The sequence below is a fragment of the Macaca thibetana genome, chromosome 2 (genome assembly GCF_024542745.1).
Source record: "Macaca thibetana thibetana isolate TM-01 chromosome 2, ASM2454274v1, whole genome shotgun sequence".
NCBI lineage: Eukaryota > Metazoa > Chordata > Mammalia > Primates > Cercopithecidae > Macaca > Macaca thibetana.
Genome location: NC_065579.1, coordinates 9743385 through 9767357, shown reverse-complemented (window position 1 = coordinate 9767357; position 23973 = coordinate 9743385). Strand labels below are relative to the sequence as shown.

The following is a 23973-nucleotide window of genomic DNA, read 5'->3' as shown; positions in this document are numbered from 1 at the left end:
GCTCTGTCTGTAAATGTTTCATACAATGAGTTTCCATGTCTGATTTCATTTTTACCAGGGGCTCTGCTGCTTAAAAAGGGAGTGCCAAATATCTACTTCACTCTCAAATAGTTCATCTTATTGTGGTTATTCTTATAGTTCTTGTTTTATTGATGAATAGATAATACATGTATTGTTCCTTATTATTATCTATGCAAATTGACCTTTATTTTCATTGTAAGGGGTTACTTTAAAAATATATTATTTGTATTGTTTTTATTTTATGAGGATCGGAATTCAGTAGAAATCATTCAACAAGTAGGTAAATATTGTGAAAAGTGGAGGGTTTTTGTTGCGTATTTAATTTTGGTTTCTTATTTGAATAGAACAGTGAACAATGAGGCTACTTGTGTATACTCAAGTTCAGACCACTTTAACCATGACTCTGCCCTTACTTGTAAAAGAATTGGCTTAAACTCAGAGTTGGCCTAACTCTTGCAGGTTTACTCTGATTGCTTTTGAACAGCAAAGATAGAGACAGGCAAGTTGTGAAATGTCATTGTAGACCTATGCAGTATTAGAGATTAAAAGAAACAATAGAAAAGGACATGGAAGGTGCATACCCTCATTTTTATAGAGGTAAAAGTTGAGTTCCAGAAAGTCAAAGAGACCTGATAGTGTCAGGGGGACTTGGTCTTGTGTAGGCTGCTTCTGTAGGGCTGACTGAGTGAAAGAGAGGCCCCTTGGAGTAGCACCGAATAATGGAGTTTATCTTAAGGATCCATCTGAATGAAATCTGATACCAGAAAGCTCAGGGTCAGGGCAGATTTGTGGCTGAACTCTTACCATCTTTCTTTTCTTCTCATTGCTTTTTTTCTTCTCTCCCGTCCTCTTTTCCTCTCCTCCCTCTCCATTCCTCTGCTTCTCTAGTGTTTACATGTTCATTGTTTTCCTCTACCCAATGATAGACTTCCAACTTCCTGTTGTATGTTTGGATTGTTAATAATTAACCATGTACGTCATCTTTTTGGTTGATCATGGCCATAGCTCATACCTGTGGCAATTTTTCTTTTCTTTTCTTTTTTTTTTTTTTTTTTTGAGTTCCACTCTTATTGCCCAGGCTGGAGTGTAGTGGTATGATCTCGGCTCACTGTAACCTCTACCTCCCAGGTTCAAGCAATTCTCCTGCCTCCAGCCTCCCAAGTAGCTGGAATTACAGGTGCCCACCACCATGCCTGGCTGAATTTTGTATTTTTAGTAGAGACAGCATTTCATCATGTTGGCCAGGCTGGTCTTGAACTTGTGACCTCAGGTGATCCTCCCACCTCAGCCTCCCAAAGTGTTGGGATTACATGCATGAGCCACTGTGCCTGGCGGCAGTTTTGTTACATGTTTTTCAGTCCAAATGCATAAGAGAAGGAGGTTTATTTGCCCATCTAATCTCCTTGTCACTGTCCAAAAGTTAGGTTCGCCAGCCTATTAATGGACCCTTGGTTCTGTGGGCCTCAGCGTTCTGAAATAGAGTCACATGGCTCAAAACATGGCTCTTTTGGCAACAAAGGTTGGGGGCAGGACCGTTTCCTTGAAAGGAGATTTGGGTTGGCCAAACATTGCTGACGCTGGGTGTGTGTTAGGGCTGAAAAGGATAAAATAATATAATTGTGAGGAAAAAAATCCAAGCATTTATCAAGCCTAGCATTTATGTTCTATCTTGACGTTTAATATGGTTTGGATGCTTGTTCCCTCCAAATCATGTCAAAATGTGATCTCCAGTGTTGGAAGTGGGGCCTAATGGTAGATATTCAGTCATGGAGATGGATCTCTTATGGTGGCTTAGTGCCATCCCCTTGGTGATGGTGAGTTCTTTCTCTGGGTTCATGTGAGATCTAGTTGTTTAGAGAGTGTGGTACCTCTCCCCAAGCCTTGTTCCTCCTCTCGCCACATGACGTGGTAGCTCCCTGTTGCCTTCATTCATGATTATAAGCTTCCTGAGGCTCTCATCAGAAACCGACTGGATATTGACACCATGCTTCTTTATACAGCCTGCATAATCATGAGCCAATTAAACCTTTTTTCTTTATAAATTACCCAGCCTCAGCTATTATTTTATAGTGAGGCAAAAATGGCCTAATGTAGCGTTTTTGTGCTTTATCATGAAAAACTCTTGTCTTCTGTTGTTACCTTATTTCTTGTTTATTTAGTGCTGTGTTCTCAGTTGTCAAGCCAGTATTCCACTTCAGATTATGAAAATATATTCCCTCTTATGAATGCTCTAGTGTTTGCTCCCAAGACAGCGTTTGAGACAACTTTTCCCACTGCCCTTAACATGTGGAGAGGGTGTCCTTCTCAGATAGTAATACGACTTGAGTTTCGGCTTGGTTTTGTACATTAGAAAAGTTGAATTATATTTCTGTTAGCCATTAGATAAGAAGTTTTTTAGGGAAGGGGATTGTTTTTGTTTTTAAATTTCTGTCTCTTCCACGTAGATTTACAGAGATTCAAAGAACATAGTGAATTAGATATCTCCAGGCAAAGGTGCAGGTGATATTTTTCAGTAGAATATATAGAAACTCCTCAAGGTTGGGTATCATGGCTTTTCTACACTGCATACTACTTAGCATAAACTATTTTCTAGAGCAGCTTGAGAGAAAAGCCATCCACTCAAATCCTTCATGAGAGTGATGCTATGCACATTGGTGTCATGGAAAATTAGACAAAGAGGAGTCAGTTATCAAGTCAGCGGGTTATTTGTAAGTCCCCCTCCCCTGGAGAGGGTACATTTGGGGAAATGGGTAAGTAGGGTGTTTGGAAAGGTAAACAACTTCAACTGAATGAGTGGGAAAGACACATCCCAATAGGAATGAATTCATTTTTTCCCTGACTTACAACAGTTTGTATCTCATTCCATAAAATGACATTTCTATTAGATAAAATAGATCATATTTTGTGCAATTCTCACTACTGAATACTACCTGTCTCCACTAAACATTACTAGGATCTGTTTGTTGAGGCTGCTCATATTATTATACAGCATGAGAGATTATATCAAGTAGAAATGTTACTGTCTTCATTTTTGTTTTTATCCAAATACCTCTTAGCCATTATTTGGACTGTCTATTGGTATTTTCATGGCATCATTAACCACATATATGACATAGTATAGGTTGTTTTTAAGGGGAAAAAAACTATAAATTCACTCAGTACCCACCCTTACTCTCCCTGCCCCACACTCTTAAATGTTCATGGTGTTAGAAATCTACTTAGAAAAGTTGTTTTCAAAGTGAGAACACCTCACTTTGAGAATGACTCAGACCAGCACCATCATTGAGGATGTTGAGAACATCTTCAGATCAGCACCATCACTAGCACCTACGAACTTAGTAGAAATGTAAGTTCTTGGGCCTCACCCAAGAGGTACAGATAAGAAACTGTGGCAGGTGCAGCCTGGTAATCTAAAGTTTAATAAGTCCTCCAGTGGCTCCGTATAGGCTAATGTTTGAAAAACACTGATCTAGGATTGTGTTCTTTATAGTTAATTCCTGGTACCATTACACATGTTCAGATGCCTAGAAGCCCGTCTACTGAAGCCTCTCAGTAACTTAGTTTTACTTTTGATCAAAATACTTTTTAAAGTCACATACTCAATTGCCTGACTATTAACAGAGCGTTTATTTTGAGACTATTGTCAAAGTAACAATTACATAACTAGCATTTATTGAATGTTTACTATGTGAATATCACTTGATGTGCATGAACCTATTTAATTTTTACAACTGCATGTGGGACCCAGAGGGCTCAAGTGAATGGCTGAAGGTCACAAAGCCAGCAATTGGGAGATCCAGGTATTACAGCCTGATTCTAAAACCTTCACCAGTGTTCTTTTTTGTTAGGGATGCTTTGAGGAAATAATAAAAATGATTATAGATAAATAAATATTGATTGTGTCCCCAATTTCATCAAAGACAGATGATAGATAAAAGATTGATCTAACTTACAACAAAACAATTACACTTTCAAGAGAAACTAGATAGAAACAGTTTGGATATTTCTCTCCTCCAAATCTCATGTTGAAATGTAATCCCCAATATTGAGATGTGGTCTGGTGGGAGGTGTTTAGGTCCCTCATGAATGGCTTGGTGCCTGTATGAGTCTGTTTTCACACTACCAATAAAGATATACCCGGATCTGGTAAGAAAAAGAGGTTTAATTGGACTTATAGTTCCACATGGCTGGGGAGGCCTCAGAATCACGGTAGGAGGTGAAGGGCACTTCTTACATGGCGGTGGTAAGAGAAAATGAGGATGATGCAAAAGCAGAAACCCCTGATAAAACCATCAGATCTCGTGAAACTTATTCACTACCATGAGAACAGTATGGAGGAAACTGCCCCCATGATTCAAATTATCTCCCACTTGTTCCCTCCTACAACATGGGGAATTATGGGAGTACATTTAAGATGAGATTTGGATAGGGACACACAGCAAAACCGTATCAGTGCCCTCCCCATGGTACTGGTCATACAGAGTGAATTCTCTGTTAGTTCACAGGAGAGCTGATTGTTTAAAAGAGTATGGTGCCCCTCGTCCCTGTCTCGTCTACCCCCTGTCACCTTATGACACGCTGCATCCCATTACCTTCCTCCATGAGTAAATGCTTTCTGGGGCCCTCACCAGAAGCAGATGCCAGCTCCATGCTTCCTGTACAGCCTGTGGAGCCATGAGCCAAATCAACCTGTTTTCTTATAAATTACCCAGCTTCAGGTTTTGCGTTATAGCAATGCAAAACAGACTAACAAAATAGTGTGTTTTGTTACTTAAAAAGCACACACTTTAAAAATTCCTTTAGTTATCACCATCTTTTTTCCCACTGATATTAGAAAGAAGAGAGTCATAAACTTTACTCACTGTAATAGAAAAAAAGTGCAGTGAAATTCCTGTTGTATTATTAAATTTAAATGAAACCACCATTGAAAAGAAAAGTTATATGTAAACACAATGTAATGTTTTGTATTATCATCCTCTTAGGTTTTACTAAGTTAAGATAGTTTTATATTCCTAAGTTATCAGGGAAAGCTTTTCTAATTAATCACAAAAGGAAGCTCAAGCTTGGGTAGGGTCTGGGAACCCCTTTGTTTTCCATATGGGATCAGTGGTAAGACATTCCTTGAGCTCTGTGAAACACAATTGAAAAAATATTGATTTAGTATATTTAAGATAGGTTTCTCTAAGGATTATGTGGTTACTTTCTCAGGCCTGTCACTGAGCAGTCACATACAAATTCTGGCTTTCCGAATTCACATTCTGTGATGTGTCACTATGGTTGTTTGTCTACCGCAAAGATTCTGAAGGTTGTTGAAGATTAGTTCGTGGTCATGTATGTTTTGAGTAAGATGCTGGGCATTGGATCTAATTCTAGTATATAAACATCCAAGGGTGGAGACTGGTTCTTAATTAAATAGACCATTCCCCTTGGCCTTTTGTTTCCTTTAATAACCTGGGTAAGATTTTCCTATGTAACAGTTTTTATTTGATGATTAAGTTTCTGATTTTTCTTTTCATAGCACGGTACTTTTCAGTTAGTCCTGCTCCTCTACCTTGAAACCGAAATGAATACTGAACAAATAAATCGTTAATGTATTAGGCAAGATCTGTTTATTTTTATCCCATTTCACAATCATTAAGGCCATAATTAGTTCAGGCAAAGATCATCTATGGATGCTAAAACCACTGGGTGGGTGAAAGATTTTTGACAAGTAGCATACTCACAGTGCCCCAAAGTATCACCTCACAGATTATTTTTAATTTAAAAATTTTGCAGTCATGGTTAAAATGGTGAAATCTTGTAGACACTATCTTAATCGAGTCATGAAACTCGGCATCACCACACATGGGCCAGACTGACACCATGAGCTTCCTGATGGGATGCAGCAGAAAGGATGTGGTCTCATGCATGTGATATTCTGGCCTAATTTACTTAATCTGGATCCAATCATCAAGAAAAATCAGATTGGTGGACTTTTATAAGACACCTGACCAGAGTTATTTTAAAAGTTAGCTTTATAAAAATAAAAAATCAGCTAGGACCCTGCTCTAAATTAAAAGAGAATAAAAAGACGTATCATTTTATTATGTGATGTTTGGATTTGGGGTGGAAATTAACAGTAGATAAAAGGACACTACTGGCACCACTAGTGAAATGTGAGTATGGGTGATACCAGATAATACTGTTTCTCTGTTAAATTTCTCCAGTGTGATAATGGTTTTGAAAAAATTAGAAATTCTTAGGAGATGCAAACTGAGGTGGGGGTGGTTTTGTAACATCTTACAGATGGTTCAATTGCAACAGCAAATCTAATATATGTAGACAGAAAGCCAGTGTGATGAAATGGTGGCCACTGATGAATCTGGGTGAAGGATGAGTGAGTGGAGTTTATTGTAATAGTTGTTCGACTTCTCTGTGAATTTAAATATTTTTGGATATAAAGAATGAACAAGTAAATAAATACAAATGAATGCTCTTTCATAACTAATTGCTGGTACTCCTCGTCTATCACCTGTAGTTAGTGGGTTAGTGATAGTTGTGCTAAACTATGACCCCTTTAAATGGCCTAAGTTTATTTCATTCCCACGCTGTAAATTTTGGTTCTGGGCTCTTGTTTATTGGACTGTCTTTATGTACTTACAATGGGGGAGGCATCATCCTATAGTTCTGCTGGCGGCACTTACTATGATTTGTCAAGTCATAATAAGTCCCGACTGTGGTTTGGTGAGCTTTTATCATGTATGTATTCAGAAGATAGATAAAAATGAATATAAAAATAACATGTTCAAATGGTTTATTCATGGGTCCTTGGTAAAAGGATGCTGTCACTAGACACTTTTGGTGCCCCACCTCGCATCCTCCCCTCCCACCTTCGTGTACCAGCAGCTGCTACAGCGATCAGCTCTGCACAGTTGTGACCTGGTAGCACTTGGCTTCAACTGCAACACCTTTCATTTACTTTCTGTGCCGGGCCTTCTCTACATTCGTTTACCTTCTGAGACTTGTGAGACTTATTCACAACCAGGAGAACAGTGTGGGGGAAACTGGCCCCATGTTTCAATTATCTCCCCCACGGTCCTGCCCACAACACTTGGGGATTGTGGGAGCTGCAATTCAAGATGAAATTTGGGTGGAGACACAGCCAAACCATATCTCCTTCCTTCTCTGCTTAACTCTTTCTAGTCCCTCAATACTGTTTCTCGGAATTGATTCCCAAAATAAATGACCTACATGCAAGCTTTTCTCGCAGGCATTGTTTTTCTTGGCAGAACACAGACTAAGACGATGCAATCTTTGAAATCTCTCTAGTGATGGTCGAAGAGTGTGGGGATTGTTATAATTACATTAACTACTTTGTAAACGTTTGTGGTGATAACTAGAAAAAGCACTAGTCACAAGAACCTTCCTTGTTACTGGTGTTGGGAAGGTCATTTATCAATCAGGTAACTAGCAGAGCTACAAGGATAGGAAGTTAGGGAGAAGACATGTTGGTAAGTCTATTGGATTCTGTTGCTTGGTTATAGGATTTTGGATCCTGGTCTCTGGTATAAGGGGTTGAAAGTAGCAAGAGCCCCTAAATCTAAAAGTAAATGAGTGTCTAGAGATTAGTGGCAGGACCTGGGCAGGGCAACAGTTATTTGAACTGAGATATAAAATTAAGCCTTGAGAGTAAAAAAAAAAAGGCCTATTCTAGTTCATAATAGGATTGAAATATAGGAGCAAATCTACTATAGTATTTGCACAATCTTCCCCCCCTGCCCCACCGTGCTGCCCTGTTATCCAGTTTTTGTGCAAAATCACACAGCGTTAGACTGGAACTTGTAATAAATTGCATCAACCTAATTTGAGAAACTGAAAATAGGGAGCAGTCTGAACTTAGAGGGTAGGGAGAATAAGGACGCTGGAAACTAATTGATGTCTTACAAGCACAGACTGGTTGCATATCATAATTACTTGTTTTATTGTATAGTTCAGGGTAATTCTGTGACTTGTTGAGTCTCAGTGGTTAGATATTGCAGTGACTTCAGCCATAGGCAGTTGATGTACTTTCTGCTTCAGTAAAGTACAGATGTAGAAGACCCGATTAAATCCTGTCTCTTTACTAATACCCCGAGGGAACGCTTAATGAATGATGCTTCCCTCAAGAAGAAGAATAATTAACAATAGCTATATTATTCATATTAATTTATAGTTACTGGTTGCTATAATTAATGCTATTTAGGAAAATCGTCATAATTATAGCACTTTACAACTTACAGAGTATTTTCCCATCCATTTTCTTATCTGAATCTTATAACATCACCCTGGCTTAGGTGAAACATGTGATATTCTCTTCGTTTTATAGATAAGAAAACTATGGCCTAGGGAAAGATTTAAGCAGACACCACTCTACCACCCTTGCCAATATATTGGACTATCTAAGAGTATGTGGAAATACACTTACCAAGTTTATCTCTACTATAATATTTTATGTCTGCACACAAGAGAATCAACTTTACTCAGTTTTTAGTTGCCTTCCATAACAGTAATGTCCTGCCTTTCCTTGTACCAGGACCCATTACCCAGAATGTTCACATGAATTTTAAATGTTAAATGGAATTTTTCTTAATAATACCACAATGTGTCATAGTTGTTACTGCCCTTTGAGATAAACATGAAATCTCCTCTGATAGAGGGATTAGCACCTTGAAAACATCTGTTTTCAGTGTATAGACCTGTTGGCCTTAAACGGTTTAATCAGACTGGAAATTCAGACTCAGAAAAGTCTGAATTTCAACCAACCTGTCGTGTCACTCTTTTTCTATTTTTGGCTATGGCAAGAGAGTTGAAGAATATCGCTCAATTTTGCAAGGCTAGCCTTCAAATCTAGGCCATCCAGCTTGATGATATACACATGCTTACCAGTGTGAGCATGTACACACTCACACGTGTGTGCACACACAGATGCACACTGAACCTCTCTGGTTCCCTTTTTATATCAAATTCTAGAGTATCCACTGCTTACTGTTGTACCTCTGACTGTGTTTACCCAAAAGATAGTGCTATGAGAAAGGTTACTGCCTGTGTCACAGTCTGTCATTATTCATTGGTTTATTTATTCAGAAATACTTATTAAACACTTATATGGGCTAGGCCTTGAACGAGATTCCTAGGAAACAGGAACAAAACAGACAAAGCTTCTCATGAAGCTTATATGTTCTAGAGGGGAGACTGAAAATAAACAGAAAAATACACATGGTGGTAGTTATTATTAAAAAATAGATTTAAAAGGGTAAGGGAATAAGATGATGTGATGTAGAGGGGTCATAATAATACATCCAGAAGGAGAAAATCATAAGGTGCCTGCTCTAGATAATGTGATAATGTGAACTCTCTCTCTCTCTCTGTATCTATATAAAATATATATGTGTGTATATATGTGTGTGTGTGTATGTATGTGTGTGTGTATATATATATATGTTTGAGACAGAGTCTCACTCTGTCATGTAGGCTGGAGTACAGTGGTGCGATCTTGGCTCACTGCAACCTCCGCCTCTAGGGTTCAAGCAATTCTCCTGCCTCAGCCTCCCAAGTATCTGGGATTACAGGGACCTGCCACCACGCCCAAGTAATTTTTGTATTTTTAGTAGAGACAGGTTTCACCATGTTGGCCAGGCTGGTCAGATAACTCCTGGCCTCAGATAATCCACCTGCCTTGGCCTCTCAACCTGCTGGGATTACAGGCATGAGCCACCGTGTCTGGCCTGAAATCCATGTTTAAAGAGGGCTCACAAACAAGGAAGCCAACTGCCTCTTGAGGTAGGTTTGGCTCCAAGGACCTGGGCCACAACTTTAGAGACAGCTGATGTTACTGTGCTTGAGACAGATCAGGCCCAGGAAGGATTAACTAAAGCTAAGGATTAACTAAGTTCAAAAAAGAATGATCAAAGCACCAGATCCCATTATGTTTCTTTTACACAGAAAGTTAAATAAGCTGCAAGACTCAGGTAAGGTGGTTTGGTGAGTAAGCTACTAGGGCATATGGAACTAGTGGTCTTCACAGGCCATTACCTTTTACACCTGCTTCAACGTATTCACTAAAATGACAGATTGACTTCAAGGGTTATAAGATTTAGTGCTAGCTTGTCATGGCACCCTACTTGTTGTTCCTACTGAAGATATTCTAGTTTCTTGGTTGGTTAATGCTTTCTCTAAACTCTTGCAGACACCAGATACTCTCTTGATATTTTACGTCCTTAGGCAAGTCCAATAGAATTGATTAGATTATTGTAACTTTCCACTATTGTATTGCCATTGAATCTTGCTAAAGATACACTTTGGTCTCTTAATGAAGTTTTAAGAGCTTCTTCCATACACATACATGATCATTATTAAACTGTCACTTTAAAAGGTTATTTTTTTTTTACTTCACCCTGCCTCCGAATATTGGGGTCATCTCACCTTATACATTCTTGCTTTTAACTCTAGGCAGATTCTTTGCTTCTTTTTCCCAAACTTGATCATAATTCCTGGAAACACCCTGTCTCGATATTATTGCCCTCTGCTCTCCTGTTGATTCTGACTGCAGGTGATACGAGGCTCTGACATAGGAAATCCTGACTTCATTGTCTATGCTCACTGCAACACGCTTCCTCTGCAGCCCCTTGGCAGAACCCTAAGAGGCCTCTTTCCAGTTCATGTTCTAGGGGCATCCCTTGGGTCTCGCCATCTCTAGCACACACGCATACCTGACACCCCCGAACCTCAGACTTCCAAGCACTCTCACGCTCCAATGTCTTCAAGTGCTGATTCCTCTTTCTGGAATGTCAGTGTCCCTTCCGTGCTCCTTGCTACTCTGATAAATATTATTCTAGGCAGTGGTTTCAAAACACCAAGAGCTTGTGAGCTCTCTTCAGCTGGTTCTGCTCTTTAAGTGCAGGAATGGAGACATTTATTTTCCTTTACTTGTATACTTATTTAAAAAAAAAAACAAAAAAACAAAACAAAAAAACTTCTAAATAAGTGTGTGACCCGGGACAAATCTTTTATTTTTCAGTTTTCATATCTGTCACAAAGTGATAATTCTATCTCAGCCTACCTCACTAAGATTTTATGAAAGCTTAATTAAAAAAAAAAAAAAAAGAGGTGCAGAAAAACTTGGACAAAGCCACATTATAACTTAAGAAATTTGAACTTATAATGATATCAATGGAAATTTCCTTTATTAACATGTCTGCGTTGCTTCCAGCAAGGAAATCCCGGAGGCAAGACACTTGAGGAGAGGCGCTCCAGCCTGGACGCTGAGATTGACTCCTTGACCAGCATCTTGGCTGACCTTGAGTGCAGCTCCCCCTACAAGCCTCGGCCTCCGCAGGTTAGTACCACCCACAATTGTCTCCACACAGCCATTCCCAGATATGCTACTCTTATAGGAAAGAACGTGCTGCATCTGAGAGCTCTTTTATTCTTTTCTTTATTTCTTTCTCTTTCTTTCTTTATTTCTTTTTTCTTTCTTTTATCCTTCCTTCCCTCTTCTCTTCTCTTCTTCTCTTCTCCTTTTCTTTTCTTTTCTTTTCTTTTCTTTTCTTTTCTTTCCTTTTCTTTTCTTTTCTTTCTTTTTTTTTTTTTTCTTTTCTTTTGATGGAGTCTCACTGTGTCACCCAGGCTGGAGTGCAATGCCACAGTCTTGGCTTACTGCAACCTCCACCTCCCGGGTTCAAGCAGTTCTCCTGCCTCAGCCTCCTGAGTAGCTGGGATTACAGGCACGCGCCACCACGCCTGGCTAATTTTTGTATTTTTAGTAGAGACGGGGTTTCACCACGTTGGTCAGGTTGGTCTTGAACTCCTGATCTCGTGATCCGCCTGCCTAAGCCTCCCAAAGTACTGGGATTACAGGCCTGAGCTACCATGCCCGGTCCTTTTATTCTTTCTTGATCTTCTTAGAGTCAATGATGTAAGTTGTCTTTTTATTTAATATCAATGTGTGTGAGTCAACTGGCAGAAATTTCTTAAATTGACTCTTTGAGTACTTTCTTTAAAAATAACACAACATTATACAAAAATATTATATAAACAAGTAAATCTCTTATGCCATTGCCTTGCTCTTTTTGCAGCTTTGTCTATATGGTTATTTTGTTACATGTTGTTATAGTTTTCACAAATATGATTTAGCTTGGCTATGCAAGGTTGAGGTGAAGAGCTGTGTCTTTTGCAAAGAAATTACTTTTGTTGGATATTAAGGTGGTTTTCATTATTTTTGTCATTGTTATAAATAATGCTACAAGGGACATATTGTGTATATTTGAGTTATTTCCTGGCCTCAGATTTCTAGGAGTGGGGTTGCTACATTGATGAGTGTGACCGCTTTATTTACTTTTCTTTCCAAAGGTTGTGGATAGTTTTTACTGGTACCACCAATTAGTTTGAATATATCCGTTTCTCCTCAAATTCACTAGAATTTGATGGCTGCAGTTAATCTGTTTTTTAAGTGCAAATGGTGCCTTGTTAGCTTTTCTTTGCTTTTTTATTGTTTACATTTTTATTTTTGCCTACTTTGGAGCTTGGCTATTTTTCTGCATCTTCACTTAATATCTGCATTCCAGAAGCTGATCTTCCAACTGCAAGTGATCATTCCCTGCCTCTCTAAAGTCTTGAAAGAGTTGTAGCAAATCTGTTTCAGGGCTTCCAAGTCCTCAGAAGACAGCCATCAGAACTGGAGCTGCAAACATTGGACAAGCAGTATTGTCACCGTGCTGTTGGACTCTTGCGTGACATTTGTTTGACTAAGTGAGAATGCGTACGGCCTCTGAACCTCACTCCAATTCTTGAATGGCAGCTTCTGTATTTACAGTGGTTCCTTTCTTGAATTAAAAACCAGTCTTGTTTCTCTGCTGTCATTCATTTCAATACTTAACTGCTTGTAAGGTGGCAGCACTTTCTTCTTTTTTCTTTTATGAGACGGAGTCTCTCTCTGTTGCTGCTGAGGCTGGGGTGCAGTGGCGCAATCTCAGCTCACTAAAACCTCCACCTCCCGAGTTCAAGCAATTCTCCTGCCTCAGCCTCCTGAGTAGCTGGGATTCCAGGCGCCTGCCACCACGCCCAGCTAATTTTTGTATTTTAGTAGAGACGGGGTTTTGCCATGTTGGCCAGGCTTGTCTGGAACTCCTGACCTTAAGCGATCTGCCCGCCTTGGCCTCCCAAAGTACTGGGATTATAGGCATGAGCCACTGTGCCTGGCTGCTGTCTTCTTTAGATACATTCCCTTTACCTTTTCTAAACATATAATGGAATTGTCAGCAATGTGGGGATTCATGGCAACATATACTACCGCTTAGCTCTTCCTCGCTGTCCCTGCTCTTGGCTCTGTCCATCCTGTGAGCGGTAAAATTGTACTTTGTCCCTGTAAATGTGTACTCAGCTCCTCATCTGTAGCAGGCCCTGTGGTCTTTTGGGGGAACTGATGAGGCAGAAAAGTGGATAGTTGAGAGGAAGAGAAATAGGACTCCGTTCTCATCTTCTAATAGCCTGTAATGTTATGTGTGAGGCTACGGCCTATACTGCAGGAATGCAAAGAAGATAGTGATATATTCTTTTGAAGGTGACACAGTCAGATAATTCTTATTAAAAGACTTGGATTTTCATCTGAAGGGGTGAGTGGAATTGTATTGTTCGAGACAGCAGCACAGTATAGCCTGAGCCACAGGGCTGCAAGCGCCAAGGCCGCATTTAGAGATCTGTAAGCAACCAGATGGCTGCAGATGAAGCCTTCAAAGGCGTGTAGTAGAATATAGGTCTGGGACCAGCCTGGCCAACATGGTGAAACCCCATCTCTACTAAAAATACAAAAATTAGCTGGGCGTGGTGGCGCCTGCCTGTAGTCCCAGATATTCGGGAGGCTGACGCAGAAGAATTGTTTGAACCTGGGAGGCAGAGGTTGCAGTGAGCCAAGATCGTGCCACTGCACTCCAACCGGGGGACAGAGGGAGACTCTGTCTAAAAAAAAAAAAAGAGAGAATATAGGTCTGGGAGTTTCCTACAGACAGCATGTAGACACGTTTAAATGCTAGATTATGATTTCAATCTGTCTTTTGTAGATAATGGGATTATTTGAAGGTTCTCAATTGGGGAAATCTAAAATTCATTCCTAAAAAGGAACATAGGAAATAAGACCAACTCTAGAAAGATGCAGGAGAATGAGCCCAGGTCAGAAAAATGTTCTCCAGCAAGCCACACTTCATACTTTCTTTCTTTTGTTTTTGTTTTTTTATTATTATACTTTAAGTTCTATGGTACATGTGCACAACCTGTGGGTTTGTTCCATGTGTATACATGTGCCATGTTGGTGTGCTGCACCCATTAACTCATCATTTACATTAGGTATATCTCCTAATGCTATCCCTCCCCCCTCCCCCCTTTCCCCACCCCACAGCAGGCCCCATACTTTCAGACCATTGTTTGATGTTCAGCAATGTTTTTGATTCCACCTAAGCAAATGCCCCAAATCTCATATCTGAAGACAGGAGGGCCACTGATACTGCCACTGGACACAATGGTATCACGCCCAAATGCTTTTTTGTGCTCCCTTTCCTTTTCTTTTTTTTTTTTTTTGTTTGTTTGTTTGAGATGGGTTCTCGCTCTGTCGCCCAGGCTGGAGTGCAGTGGCGTGATCTCGGCTCACTGCAACCTCCGCCTCCCAGGTTCAAGCCATTCTCCTGCCTCAGCCTCCTGAATTTATGGAGGATAACAGCAGTGTTTCTGGCTGCAGTGAATTTGGTGTAATGACTTTGGCTTACATCTACTTTATAAAAAATCATACGTGACACTGCATGGATTTATGCAACTACCTTAATATTTAAAATTAAAATTTTTAACATTTTAAATGTGTTTGTCAGGGAGTAGTTTTAGAAGAATAGATGTGAAAAGTTCAGACATATTCCTGTAGTGAACTGCAGATAAAATGTGAGCATAGAGTATCAGAGCTTTAGTGGGCCTTCCAGGTCATTTAGCCAAACTTACAGGTGTGTGCCGCCATGCCCAGCTAATTTTTTGTATTTTTAGTAGAGACGGGGTTTCACTTTGTTGGCAAGGATGGTCTCGATCTCCTGATCTCATGACCGACCCAACTCGGCCTCCCAAAGTGCTGGGATTACAGGCATGAACCACCATGTCACGCTGCCCCTGCTTTTTTTTAAACAGAGTTTTCATTCAAATCTTTTTTTCCTCCCCTAAATCCTTACAACCTAATAGACACTGAGGAGATTGTGCTTTGAGGTTTATTGTTTAATACAACCTTCATTCTTTAAGGCTGTGTCTATACATGCCTCTCATAAACCGTTGCATTTTAATAGGTTTGTTCTGCAGCTACGTTTTGTTTGAGGAATCTTTCTGAGCACACAAATTCATCATCACTGGTATTTGGACAGTACTGATTGTGAAGCACTTTCACATATATTCTCACTTGAGGGAGATATAGATATCTCAATTCTGAGATGTGCGTGATGTGCTTCTTTCAGGCATGACGAAACTAAGACTCACCAAGATTAATGATTTCTCCTTGGCCATATGCTTGAGCACTGTGTGAGCACAACTGGACTTTGAATTTTGACATGTGCTTGATTTTAAGTTCTAAACACCAGATTAAGGGTGTCAGGTTTTGTTTTCATTTTTGTAATGTTTTTACCATCGATGAAAGCTGGCATCAGTCATCTGAGTGACACTGTCCCTTGAATGTGGCTTTCCCATAAAAAGAAAACATTCAGAAGGTTAAAAAAATTTAATTGTAATGGCCATTAAGTAGAATAAGTTCATAATTATGGTAAAATACACTTTCAATATGTCTGTTCCATTCAGAAATTAAAGGATGATCCATTCTAATTTTTTTCTTTTACTATAATTTCACAAAGCAAGAGTTAATTGGGAGATACATCTCATCCTTTTGAATTATCTTCCCTCTGGTGGAACTGAATTAGATGTGTTAATATTTTTTGGTTAACATAATTATAGGCTGTGAGAACAATAATCACACACTTAAAATATTAAAAGTATGTGCCAAGAGAAGATGATGTCTGTAGTAGACTGTGTTGTGTTATAATTAAAAGGTACTTGAAAAGTCCTAGAAATGTAGACCGTTAATGCCCAACATTGATGTTTCTATTTTTGTTCAAAGCAAATTTCGAAACCTATAGAATCACCGGACTACTTAAAATAGGCTAGTAGGTCTGTGATTTCTCATTAGTCAAACATGTGTTGTAAGCTTTTTTGAATTCATGTCTCTATCATCTTTGGAAGGCTGCTTTGACTCATGGTCTAGGGAAAATGATATATATGTGGAATGTTTATATAGTAAGAGGTTCCAAGGAGCTCCATTCTCATAACAAGTCTGAAAAATGTCTGAGCTCTTGAAAGTAGGTTTTACTAGAGCATTTTCTTCCTTTCATTCTAGGGAGTATTTTCTACTCCTAGATTTTCTGACTTTAGTTCTGTTCACTTACTAATCCGTATATTGATTTTGGAAATTTGGCTTAATTCCACATATTCATTGATTCATTGATTCATTCACCTAACATTTGATGAGATCATCCTCTGGATCAGTCATTGGAGATTTAAAGGTTAGTATCAACAGGTCTTTCCTTTAGAGTGATTTTTAATCTTACAGAAGAGATAAGCCCATAATCCCATAAGTAAAAGGGACTCAAAAGAAGGGCTTCAATGTGCTAGTTAAATTGTCAAGTAAATCACCATGTGTCAAAATTATTGGGAGATAAAATACAGGAATACCAACATTGTACCTTATACCTTTCAGTGTCAGGGAGGACTGCATACAGCAGGCTGTATTTGAGCTCACTTGGCTTAAAGTGTTATGGGAAGGGCATGGGATTCAAGGTGCCAGAATAACAAGAGTGAGATAGTTAAGGAACATGGGAAGTGAATATTATTTGAAGCATAAGTTTATCTAATAGGGTATGTAAAGTGTAAATGAGATTACCGCTGAAAAACTCAGACTTACTTAGTAGTACCTAAGTAGGCCTTTTGATGCCCAAGGGCTCTCGTAGTTAGAGAGAGAAATTTATGGGGGGATAGCAACAGTGTTACTGGCTGCAGTGATTTTGGGGTAATTACTTTAGCTCACGTCTACTTTATTAAAAAAATCATCCATGACACTACATGGGTCTATGCAATTAAACTACATTAGTGTTTGAAACTAAAATTTCTAAACATTTAAAATTTGTTCGTCAGGGAATAGTTATAGAAGAACAGATGTGAAAAGTTCAGAGGTGATCCTGGAGTGAATTGCAGACAAAATGTGATCATAGAATATCAGAGCTTTAGTGGGCCTTCCAGGTCATGTAGCCAAACTCTTACTTTGCAGATGGAAAGCTTTTGCCCAGAGAGGGAAAGAACATTGCTCAAGGAGGCTCATTTAGAGACAGTTTAGTGATTCTTTTTATTTTCCCTGAACCATGACATAAAGGCCCAGCTTGATGATAAAACCACCAGGGGAGAGTTTGGCTTCCTTTGGTATCACAATTGGTTTATTCCAAAAAGTCTTTCTTTTATGGCAACTTCTTTAAAATATGCCTCAAACAGATAATAAAGAATTAGGCATATCAAATATGTACCTCAAAGGTAAACAGAAAACTTATGACGTTGTAACATCTTTGAGCTAGTATATATCTACACCCAACCCATTAGATAGGCGTGGTTTGTTAGTATAAGTACAGCTTAGACTCTAGAAGCTATGCAGGGGTTGGAACGAAATTCTGTCTATTTCTTAGAAGACAAGGGATCAATTATGAACTTATGATTTTTGTTTTCCTTCTTTGATCAGAGTTAGAGTACAGTACTCATCTTCTAGTTTCTAGTACAAGGCTGTCTTTTTTCCCCCAAGTAAGTTTGGTAGGATTGGAGCTGATGACTAAGTGACTTGGAACACTTTTCAAAAAAATTATCTTACATTAATATTTCATGGTGGCTGGAGATTTAGTAATTTTTGAATCAAGTTGCTTTTGAATTGATTAAATGGGCTTTCACTATCCTCAGTTAGACTAGTGTGATACTGTGAAATAATAAGAAATGATATATAAACATATTTTTCTACTCCAGTTTCTGAATCAGTGTTTATAAATCCTTATAATTTCCTAGGTGATAGGGGTGCTGGTGGCATCTTTTGTTCTAATGTTATTTTGTTATTGACCTTGGTTCCCAACCTAGAGCTACTGAATTCCATGGAATTTCCTGAGCGATGGAAATATCTATTGTTTTGATGAGGCAACTCTTGGTGGGCTCCTGGATTTCAGCTGGTTACCAGAATGACCAAGCAGTGATTCGAAGCTTGGAACTTTAATCTCCACCTCCCATCCTCTGGAGATGAAAAAGGGTCTAGAGACTGAATGAATAGCAGATCACGCCTGTGTTTTCAAGTCTCTATAAAAATCCCTAAAGTACAGAGAGGTGCCAGGTTGGTGAGCACAGCTTTATTCCAGGAAGGTGGCATACCCCAACTCTATGGTAACAGAGCTTCTGTACCCAGGACCCTTTTGGTTCTAGCCCTGTGTACTTCATCTGCCTAGCCATGTGTATCCTTTATCATATCCTCTATAATAAACTCATAATTGTAAGTAAGCATTTCCCTGAGTTTCATGAGCAATTTTAGTGTATTATCAAACGTGGGAAGAGGATAATGGCAACCCCAATTTGTAGTCAAATCAGACAGAAGTCTGGGTAACCGGTGACCACCCCTACTCTGCCCCACCACTGCAGCTTGTGATTGACATATGAAGTAGAAACAGTCTTGTGGGACTTGAACACTTAACCTGTGGGACCTGCAGTAACTCCAGGTAGATTGTGTTAGAACTGAATTGAGTCATAAGCCACCCATCTGATATCAGAGAATTGCTTGATGTATGAAAAAATAAACCCACACATTTGGTGCCAGAAGTGAAGTGTTCTGGCCAGGCGTGGTAGCTCACACCTGGAATCCCAGCACTTTGGGAGGCTGAGGCAGGTGGATTGCTTGAGGTCAGGAGTTCGAGACCAGCCTGGTAAACATGGCGAAACACCAGCTCTACTAAAAACAAACAAACAAACAAACAAAACTTAGCTGGGTGTGGTGGCACGCTCCTGTAATCCCAGCAACTCCAGAGGCTGAGGCAGGAAAATTGCTTGAACCCAGGAGACGGAGGTTGCAGTGAGCCGAGATGGCGCCACTGCACTCCAGCCTGGGCAACAGAGCAAAACTCTGTCTCAATAAATAAATAAGTAAGTAAATAAATAAATAAATAGAAGCGAAGTGTTCTGTGGGTAGCATAGAGAAGTGAGTTTCTCTTCTTCAACTAATATAAAAAAATTTGGAGATATTTTGAAAATAAGAATAGGGTGGGGCATAGTCTGATAGCCTCGTCTCCAAGTTTGCCAACGGGAAAAGCATTGGCTTCTTGATTCCCTGAGGTCCCCTCTCTGAAAGGAGCTCCATTTGTGTGAACCTGTCCACATTACCAGTTTGTGGTTCCTTTTTGTTATTTCAAAACTGGGCAGGGTGACTACACTCCATTCCCCCTTTTCGGGAAATAGAATGTTATTCTAAAGCTACAAGAAATAAGATGTTGGCTCAAAGCAACAGCTCGCACGGTCATTCCCATTTCATTTTGGGATTGTTAGCTTGTGTCTGGAGTTTGTCTTAAAGCTTCAGGACTTTGAAGGTTGGGGGCTGATCCTTTCTGAATGCTGTTCGTCCTATAAACAATATATTTAATTCCTCACTTTAAAAACTATTCTAACTTCTTAGTCTGTTTGGAAACTAAGTACTGAAATGCTGTGTGGTCATACGGACACATTGTTAACTGCAATCTCAGCACTCCCACACTGGGTTCCTTTCATAGAGCAATAATGTATGAGGCAACCTGAGAAATTATTTCAGGTATGTGTGTGTTGTATTTAGAGCTTTTTATAAGAATTCGTGTGGTCTGAGGTCTTGGGTGCAGTGTAATCAGTGTGGAGTCTTGTGGTGCCCTGGATCTTCCCTTCTCATGTGTTCTGTGTTCTAGCTTGCAAAGGCCATGAGGAGCTGCAGGGGTGATTAATTAGTAATTAAAATGTTTAATATTTCATATTATTCAATGCAAGCCAAACATGTAGGCTACTGGGAGATGAAAGCTACAACATGCTGATACTGTGTGATGAGACATAGACTGTCCCTGCAGACTAGAGACTTTGCTGTTTCTGGCAAGGCTGCTTGGGACTTGAGACAGGAAATGGGTAATACTCTTTTGGAAAAGAAAATGAGTGTGGATAGTGGCATCTTCCTCCTCCTATATTCTCTTGGGAGACATTTAGGAGCTTTTCATGATTTGCTGAGAAATGGATTTGTCTATGTATGGGCATTGTCTGCTTAATAATAGCTTTCTTTAAGAGCTAGGGTAAAAGTTGAAACGTTATAGAAACCTCTGTTATATGATATTAAGTGGAATACGGTAACATAAAATGTGCAAAACACCATTTTTAAAGAGAAAGGGATCTTATTCTTCACAGTGCCCATGTTTTATTTAGAGGATCCGGGTTGTTTTGGATTTACCTGTACCCGCCAGAAAACTTCAACAGTTAAATAACAATGATTTGGGGGTGGAGGAGTGGTTAGCTGACTCAGAGTTGCATGCCATGACTTCTATGACAGGCAATTAATTTTTAGATGGTATATAATTGCATTTCAATAACATTTATACCCCATCATTTTTTTTAGAAGATGATGTGTTTGTGTCATCTGTAATGAGCATAATCAACGTTAGCTTTAAATAAATTTTGTTTTGAGTGCCCTGAAAATGTAACATTTCCAGAGTGGAAATTTAGCCTAAAAATCTACCTTGCATTGCACCTCTACAAAGCTTTTGCACAAAAATGTTCGTTTCACTTGTCCCAGTGTAAGAACTGGCTCTGAATGTATCTTAGCTCCTAGCGGGGATAGCGGAGGACAGCTGAGCAGATGGCCCCTGAGTGCCATGGGGTGTTCATTCAGCTAAAGCTTGGGAGAGGGCTGTCTTCGGTAGTTCTCTAGCCGTGGTCCTTGTGGTAGCCTTTAACTGTGATTTGTTTGTTTGACCTTGAGGAGTCCTTGGCTCTGAGATGATTATGTTACATTACACTGAATCACTCAATCCAGCATTGGTTTAAAAAGAAACGAACAAAGCTGCCTGTTGAGTTTCTCTATTTTACAACAGTAACTTAGTGGAAAAAATTAGCTCTATGTCTATGCAGAAGCACACATCACATTTGCAAAATTAAAGAGTGTTCTTGTTAGGACTGGTTTCTCTATTTCTTTCTTCCTCTCCCACTGTTTAAATATCTATTTTGGTCGTAGTGTTAGTATGAAACCCCTTAGTTCTTTTCTTTTTTTATTTAAAAAGCAAATAAACAAGAAAACACAAGTCTAGCTATTTTTTTTTTTAACTCAAGATGACTGGATATAACCATGGCAAATATGTAGGATTGTTGTGTTTTAAGAGAAAAAGCCGTATCTCAGATAATCTGTAGTCATTGTTTTGTCCATTTTGACATCTGTTTACATACTTTATAGCCAAACTAGAGTATAGTGATAATAAGGATGATCTCTAGACAGAAGGTTGGAGGTAGTTAATAACCCATCCTACATATCACAATTTTTCGTGTTCAGTAACTGGTTTGCCCTCCACGCAAAATATCACATTGGAATGTAACTGCTAAGGTTCTTTTCACACTGTGGAAAAATCACCAGTGAAGTTAAACACTGCCTTTCAGTGGATATATTAACAATAAAGACAAAACTTTAGTTCATGTTGCATAATTTGAGCATACATATTTCCTTATACATCTGTAAGCTGGAACTATTGAAATGAAATACACAAAGTGAGCACATATTGCTTTTGAGCCAGCAGTTACAGTTTTCATTTGCAAATGCAGACAGAACCATTTGTGCATTTTTGTCTTTCTGCTTTGGATCCTACGCTGAGACCCAAATATGAACCTAAGTTATGGGGTCATGTTGAGGTTCCAGACTACAGAAGGGGATCAAATTATGTTTCATTGTATTGAGTCACAAATATTTCAACATAAAGTAAAAATTTTGGAAGTTTTACGTAACAGAGGCTACGTTATAGGAACAGTAGAAAAGTGTAAAATGACTTCAGTTTGAATAACAAAGAAATCGTTGTGATGAGTACCAGACTGTGAAGTCCCTGAGGCAAGGTTATCATTTGTTTTCTGGCACATGAGAGGCATACAAATTTATTTTTGCTGAATAAATAAGTATTGTCTTGAAATCTTTATATTTCCATTCTAGAAATATGCTAGAAAAGCGAATCTGTAATAGACATAGAGTTCGCGAGTGCATGACGAAGTTATAGCTGCTTTCTGATTTTTTTAAATAAAGAACATGTATTTGCATTAAGAAAAATAAGTACAGCTGAAGTGATTTTTTTTTATAAGAACAACCTAACTGTAACCAATGATTCATCTAAAATTTTCCGCTTTACTCTTATATTGCCTTATATCACTTGATGCCAATGTACTTTGTTGAGAAGATGATGTTATCATAGGGTATAATTCAATATTATATCCATTCTGTTACTGTTGAGATAACATAAGAAAGAAATATCAAGTCTTTTTCTATATTCTCCACAGAACTGAAGAAAACAGAGGACCATTATATTACCGTTTCCTAAATAAAGACCAATATGATAAATTCCTTTTATTCAGTGACAGGAAAGAAGTTACTTAGCTAATGTACTGATATATGCTTTTTTTTTTCCAGAAAACGTCAACAAAAACACCTGTATAATTATTACATGATTGTTTCTTTTCTCTTCTCTTCTCTTCTCTTCTCTTCTCTTCTCTTCTCTTCTCTTCTCTTCTCTTCTCTTCTCTTCTCTTTTATATGGAGTTTTGCTCTTGTTGCCCACGCTGGAGTGCAATGGTGTGATCTCAGCTCACCACAATCTCCGCCTCCTGGGTTCAAGCAATTCTCCCGCCTCAGCCTCCCAAGTAGCTGGGATTACAGGCACATGCCACCATGCTTGGCTAATTTTTGTGTTTTTAGTAGAGACGGGTTTTCTCCATGTTGGTCAGGGCGGCCTCGAACTCCCGACCTCAAGTAATCCGCCCGCCTCGGCCTCCCAAAGTGCTGGGATTACAGGCATGAGCCACTGCACCTGGTCATATTACATGAATTTTTTGTGTTTACTGCCAGGAAGCTCTGCTTCATTAAAGGAATCCTCTAAGATTCACCTCCTCCTTCCTTTATAAGTCTTGACCGAGTATTTGAAGTGTGATAAATATATGCCAATTATAAAGCATTTCAAAACTAATTAATTGTCTAAATCTAAGTCATGCTTTTCAAATAGAAATAAACTTTGTGTCCATACTTATATATTTGCCTATAGACATCTTAAAAATGTATCTAAACTTCAGACAATTTTAAAAAGACAGTATTGAATTTTAAATGGATTCTTTGCTTATATTGATGGTAAATAAGGGGTCCATTAAAGTAGCATATTCTGCTGGTGTAAATGAAATATAAGATTTAAAGTGGGTTAAAAAGATATAATATTTACTTGTTCCTTTTCAGAAATAAGTTGAAGAAACAACGAAGCTTGAGGCATGTGTTGTCAGATGTATGAACCCATAAAGTAAATCATTTGTGAAGTGTCTTGAACTCTTTCTAATTCCATCTTGATGTTGTACTGCTTGTCTGAAAATGCTGGAAAATGTTACTTCTTAGATACTGCTAGAGGTGCTAAGCTTCTTACCATTCAGGAATCTTCTTGGCTCCCTCCATCACCCAGCCAACACAGAGTTATGTTTTATTTCCCAAATGGCCAACTTTGTTAACTTGATGCTTACCAAGGCAGTCAAAGTCAGGAAACAATTTTTATAAACAGCATCCTGGATGACTTAATATTCAATGTGTTACTAATTTTAGAGCTTTTTCTCCCATCATCTAGTCTAGCA

The 23973-nt window shown here is 38.9% G+C and overlaps 2 protein-coding genes across 13 annotated transcripts in view; one reads left to right on the top strand and one right to left on the bottom strand.

Annotated features, from left to right (window-relative positions):
- Positions 1 to 23973, top strand: part of LPP (LIM domain containing preferred translocation partner in lipoma) — a 739054-nt gene that overhangs the window by 356611 nt on the left and 358470 nt on the right. For all 9 annotated transcript variants that reach the window (XM_050779290.1, XM_050779294.1, XM_050779289.1 and 6 more), the window contains one exon: positions 11249 to 11374. In XM_050779290.1, the coding sequence (XP_050635247.1) occupies positions 11249 to 11374 (126 nt within the window). The remainder of the gene's footprint in view (positions 1 to 11248; positions 11375 to 23973) is intronic.
- SST (somatostatin) overlaps positions 1 to 23973 on the bottom strand; it is a 1150223-nt gene that overhangs the window by 831219 nt on the left and 295031 nt on the right. The window lies entirely within an intron of this gene.